General features: G+C 33.0%; 1 protein-coding gene across 3 annotated transcripts in view; it reads right to left on the bottom strand.

The window, feature by feature from the left end:
* Positions 1-6,000, bottom strand: part of LOC134706493 (uncharacterized) — a 46,864-nt gene continuing 40,864 nt past the window's right edge. For all 3 annotated transcript variants that reach the window (XM_063565477.1, XM_063565475.1, XM_063565478.1), the window contains one exon: positions 1-3,189. In XM_063565477.1, coding sequence (XP_063421547.1) covers positions 1,444-3,189 — 1,746 coding nt within the window. In that variant the 3' untranslated portion in view covers positions 1-1,443. The remainder of the gene's footprint in view (positions 3,190-6,000) is intronic.

Here is a 6,000-nt window from a genome sequence, read left to right as displayed (position 1 = left end):
TATAAAATATATAAATAACTGTGTATAAATAAAATCTTATTAATTAGCTAAATGTACACCAAGTCATGTTTACATAAATAACAACTTGTACACATATAAAATAGTAAGCGGTTTGATTGCAAATGAGACAAATTTTCACTAGAGACAAAAATTTTAATGGTATGAGAGGTTCCATAATTTCGGTTTACATTAAAAAAAAAAAACCATAAAGCATACCAAGACCTGTTTTGAAAATTCACAATACATGTCTGTACAAAATTTTATTTCTGGCAATTTCATTGTAAATGGATTTTTTTTTTTTTTTTAAATGTGATTCTCGCATAAAGCAAACATATACCTACAACGACTAACAAACATGCGCATCATTTTGTTAAAATCCAAATACATAGATCTGCAGACTTAGATGGTGATTCAATTTGTTTAAAATGATTATAACTTTTTTAGAATCACGACTATTCAAAGCTAGACATCTGGTATACACTTGATCTATTGGTCTCAAGATGATGTTTGATTTCTCCAGTCGTTTGGTTGATCTCTGTTTGACGTTTGTAATTTGAATGAAACAAGCTATGCAACTAGAAGTTAGTTACTCATTGTTTTGTTAAGTTGAACTATTGTTGGCTCATATTTTATCCCTTTATTATGTGAAGCTGATAATGAGACAACATGCAATAACACATATCAAACAAATACCTGCTTTTGTTGGTTGTCCTTCATCTTGACAATACGTTTTTAACTATGCTCTCGATTTTCCAAATCGATGAGTTAATCGTGTTTTATAATTTTTCAAATATTTTCCAAAATAAATATTACACTTATTTACATGAAACTATTGTTAACCCCGACATGAATAATCATTCAGTTATCATCTAAGAAACATTTGAATTTTCATCCAACATATATATCTAAGACACATTTAATCCAACATAAAATATCTAACAAACATTTAACCCAACAAATAATTTAGAGTTATGATACAATATACAGATAAAAAATAATAACAATAGTTAAAGCATTCACCATATAAACAAGTTCATCAAAAATAGTCACGCATAAGTATGGATCAATTAAATCTGCATGATGCCATCTGCAAAGATGTGCACTTACTATTTTTGAAGTTTGGAATGACAAAACTTCTAACACTTAAAAAAAAAACATCAACAATGTCCAAAGACTTTCCCAAATGAACAATGCATAAATATCCGATCAGTTTGTATTTTATTCTCTAAACAAAATCAGAATCGATACCTACCCAATTATATATGTTGTTAAATCAGTTTCCTTTTTCACTTAGCCAAGAATTTCCTTAAAAATATTAAACTCTATACAATAAGAATTAATAATACAATAATTTATTATTCTTATCTAATACAAAACAATGTTGTTCAACTGAAAAGTTAATCGTGTGAAGCTGCACAATAAAATTTGACTCAGACCACGTGACTACCAGTCAGAAAGTGGGGATGTTTGCATTGACGAATCTCGGCCTTCGATCAGATAATTTGGCGGCAATCTAGAGGTAAACGGTTGATGTAAAATAGAACGACTTGATAAAGTACCATTTAATGCATGATCATTGTCAACAGGAAGAGACCTGAAGGAAACATCCGGTCTGTGTGAACTACCCACATATTGAGCTATGACTTCCGGTTTATTAGAACTACCTACATACTTTGCTACGACTTGTCCTCGCTCTTCAGCAATATGCATTTGTTTCTCGCGAAGTTTCTCCGCAATGAATTCCTTGTCTTTGGAAATCGGATATAGTGCAGCTTGGAGGGTATTTTTCTCTCTTTTTTCTTGTTCCAGTGCGCGTTCTAACTCCTCACACCTGTCTTGTACGTCATTAGTGAAATGCATGATATTTGGCTTGACCTCAGTCTCGACCTCCATGTCCTTCAAAGCAATATTTTCCTGGAATTTAATAGCAGCTATTTGTCTTTCGATTGCATATCTTTGCAGTTTGTTCCTTTCGTACATTGTCAATAAGTTTTTATGCCCAGACACATTTATTGTCTTTTTCGTATCTTCAATATCTTTGACAAGTTTTACTTTTTCTTCATTCAGAATTTGCATGTCCGTTTCAAGTTTTGATATTTTCCCTTTAAAGTCGTGCACTTTTAATTCAAGGTCGCTAGTTCGGTCTTCCCTCTTTAATAAATTCTGTAATTCCCTTGTTCCTCTTTCTAATTGCGATTCGTGATCCTGAATATTCTTAGACAGTGCAGATAACCGTTTTGAGAACTGTCCCTCCAATGCTGCTAGTTTTTGTAATCGCTCATTCAAGTCTTTTGTTTTCATATCATCCAGTTCTAACCAACGCTTTGCTAACCATGCAGCCTTCTGAAACTTGACAAGAATGTCTGGAATCAGTCTCATCAAACTATAAGTTCTTGAATTTTTCACTTTTAAGTGACAGACAGCCTTTTCGCTGTCTTGACTGAACATTTCCGAACTAAATTGAGACTCGTTGTCAATAAGGAAGTCTAATTGTTCCTTCAAAAACGAAAGTCTGTGCGAGATTTTTTCGACTTCTGTGGAGTCGTAAAGGTTTTTGATATCTCTAAATTCCCTACCAAGTAAGAGCAATGCAGCTCTTGCTAACATCTTTTTCCGTGTCGTGTGAATGTTTTCATCAGATTCCTGACTTCCGGATTCAGAGAGTCCAAGTTGACTCCATCCAGAAAATGAGGACAACCCTGTTACATGGCTATCGAACGTTTTCACTGAATTTACGCTGATATTTGAAAATGACATTGCTGAATCAACGTTACGTTCACGGTCTGGGCCGGTACTCCCGAATTCATAAAAGTATTTGAATAGAGGACTAAAAACTCTGTCTACAAAGTTTGCACGAAGATCTCGTAAATATTTTAAATTATTGAAAAACCAAATGAAATATTGTACAACTTGATCAGGTTCTTCTTGTTTCCTTTCTGGTAAATCAGTTTTTTTATTTCTTTGACGCATGCGTCCTTTTCTTATTTCTACCTGTAGAGCCTGTCGTAGTCCCGCGAGAGTGTATATGTCACGGGCTCCCTTACAACGTCGTGCCATTTCTCTGAACATTTTAAGAAGCATGTCCACGTTAAAGTTGTCATAGCTAAGGTACACTTTCTCTTCAAAAGCTTTTATCTGTTGGTAGAGAAGGTAACTGCGATATTTCTCTTCTAAAGTCAAAAGGCGTACCTGAAATATATTGATTTATAAGTTGTAATGACATGCACATAAACTAGAGGCTCTAAAGAGCCTGTGTCGCTCACCGTGGTCAATGTGAATATAAAAAAAGAAAGCAGATGGATTCATGACAAAAATGTGTTTTGATGATGGTGATGTGTTTGTCATCTTACTTTCAACTGAATATTCTTGCTGCCTACAATTATCTCTATCTATCATGAACTTGGCTTAGTAGTTTCAGTGGAAAATGTCAGTAAAAATTTACAAATTTTATGAAAATTGTTAAAAATTGACTATTAAGGACAATAACTCCCTAGGGGTCGATTGACCATTTCGTTCATGTTGACTTATTTGTAAATCTTACTATGCTGAACATTATTGCTGTTTACAGTTTATCTTTATCTATAATAATATTAAAGATAATAACCATAACAGCAAAATTTCCTTAAAATTACCAATTCAAGGGCAGCAAACCAACAAAGGGTTGTCCGATTCATCTGAAAATTTCAGGGCAGATAGATCTTAACCTGATAAACAATTTTACTCCAGTTCAGATTTGCTCTAAATGCTTTGGTTTTTGAGTTATAAGCCAAAAACTGCATTTTACCCCTATGTTCTATTTTAGCCGTGGCGGCCATCTTGGTTAGATGGCTGGGTCACAGGACACATTTTTTAAACAAGATACCCCAAAGATAATTGTGGCAAAGTTTAGATGAATTTGGCCCAGTAGTTTCAGAGGAGAAGATTTTTGTAAAGGATTACTTAGATTTACGAAAAATGGTTAAAATTTGACTATATAGGGCAATAACTGCTAAAGGGGTCAACTGACCATTTCGGTCATGTTTACTTATTTGTACATCTTACTTTGCTGAACATTATTGCTGTTTACAGTTTATCTCTATCTTTAATAGTATTCAAGATAATAACCAAAACAGTAAAATTTCCTTAAAATTACAAATTCAAGGCCAGCTTTGGTTTTTGAGTTATAAGCAAAAAACTGCATTTTACCCCTATGTTCTATTTTTAGCCATGGCGGCCATCTTGATTAGTTGGCCGGTTCACCGGACACATTTTTTAAACTAGATACCCCAATGATCGATGAGTGTGGCCATGTTTGGTTTAATTTGGCCCAGTAGTAGTTTCTGAGGAGAAGATTTTTGTAAAAGTTAACGACGACGGACGACGGACGAAAAGTGATGGGAAAAGCTCACTTGGCCCTTTGGGCCAGATGAGCTAAAAAAGATGTTGTTTAATTGCCAATGAGACAACTCTTCATAAGAGACTAAAATGTCACAGAAATAGCATATTTTACATTGCATCTGTCTACATAGCATTCTTTACATTATCTTAAAGGCGTGGGACGACATATAGAATGTTTTGTGTTGCTTGGAACAACATAACTCATTTATATTGCTTGGAACAACATAGTATAATTTATGTTGCTTGGAACAACATAGTATAATTTATGTTGCTTGGAACAACATAGTATAATTTATGTTGCTTGGAACAACATAGGTCATTTAGATTGCTTGGAACAAGATAGCTTATTTACATTGCATGGAACAATATAGTATGTTTTACATTGCTTGGAACAACATAGCATGATTTATGTTGCTTGGATTTACATAGCTTGTTTAACAATGCTTAGCTCGACACAGCAAATTCCATCTTTTGTAAAATGTATTCAAACTTGCTATGGTGCCCCTAACATTATTTATAGTGATTAACATCTCATTGAAACTGATCTTTTGTTAAAAACGTTTAGTTTTTGTAAGTAAAAAAGTGCAATTATTCTTTTTATCATAAAGTACAGTAAGTGTATGTCTTTTTGAATGTCCCTTTGGTATCTTTTGCCTCCCTTTTGTTGAAACAAAGTTAAAAGGGATATTCAACTGCCCCTTCCTTTTCTTGTTAAGGTTTTAATTTTGTTTTCAGTCGTAACATCTCTTGCTCCCCTTTTGACTAAAACCGAAGTAAATGAGAAATCTAAAATAAAAAATAAAATCGTCATGTGTTCCCATTCTCAAAATGAACAAACAGGTCAAACAAAGAATATAGTTCCTCCATTGTGGACTACCTATAGTACAGAATGAAAAAATCCCTAACTCATCTTGAGGTATTTTCGAAGTCCTCTAAAAAACAAACATCCATAACAACATTCATTATCAAATCAGTTAGTAATATCCGATATTTTGGCATCTTAATAGGTACGTGTATGTAAATTACATTATGACGATGTAAATCGCCAGCATACCTTTTGGAGCACCCGTGTCATTTACAATGAGGTTTTTTAAGCTTTAAAGATTTATGCCTATCAATCTTATTTATATTCGCCAGATAAAACATCGTTCCATTTCAATTCAAAGCATTGATTTACAGACAATATGATACGACTGTTTTTATTTTTATTTTGAATATTATTCTAATGAAAACTAATTTCGGTATTGAGTTTAACATTAAATTATGCATTTAGACGTGTTTGACTTAAAATATGCCTTTTATACGAATCTATTTTAATTCATTTCACTAACATATGGGTCAATACAAACTTTGTGTTACTAAACTTGTCTAAATGTTTGACGTATTAAAAATCCACTCGGGAGAAATTCTGAATAAATTGCGAATATAAAAAATCCCAATGACGTAAATACAATAATACTGTGATGTGAACCTTCCATTAGAACACGGACATAGTTAATTTTATTCTTTAGACAACCTAAATTTATGCATTTTTCGGAATATATATCTTACACAGGTCATGGACTTTCTGATTTCCCTATTTTGTCAACTTATTTCATATGTTTATAATTTGTTTCAATTTAA

Source organism: Mytilus trossulus, chromosome 2 (genome assembly GCF_036588685.1).
Source record: "Mytilus trossulus isolate FHL-02 chromosome 2, PNRI_Mtr1.1.1.hap1, whole genome shotgun sequence".
In the NCBI taxonomy this organism is placed as follows: Eukaryota; Metazoa; Mollusca; class Bivalvia; order Mytilida; family Mytilidae; genus Mytilus; species Mytilus trossulus.
The sequence above is the reverse complement of the archived record's forward strand: the minus strand, read 5'-3'. Positions and strand labels throughout refer to the sequence as shown.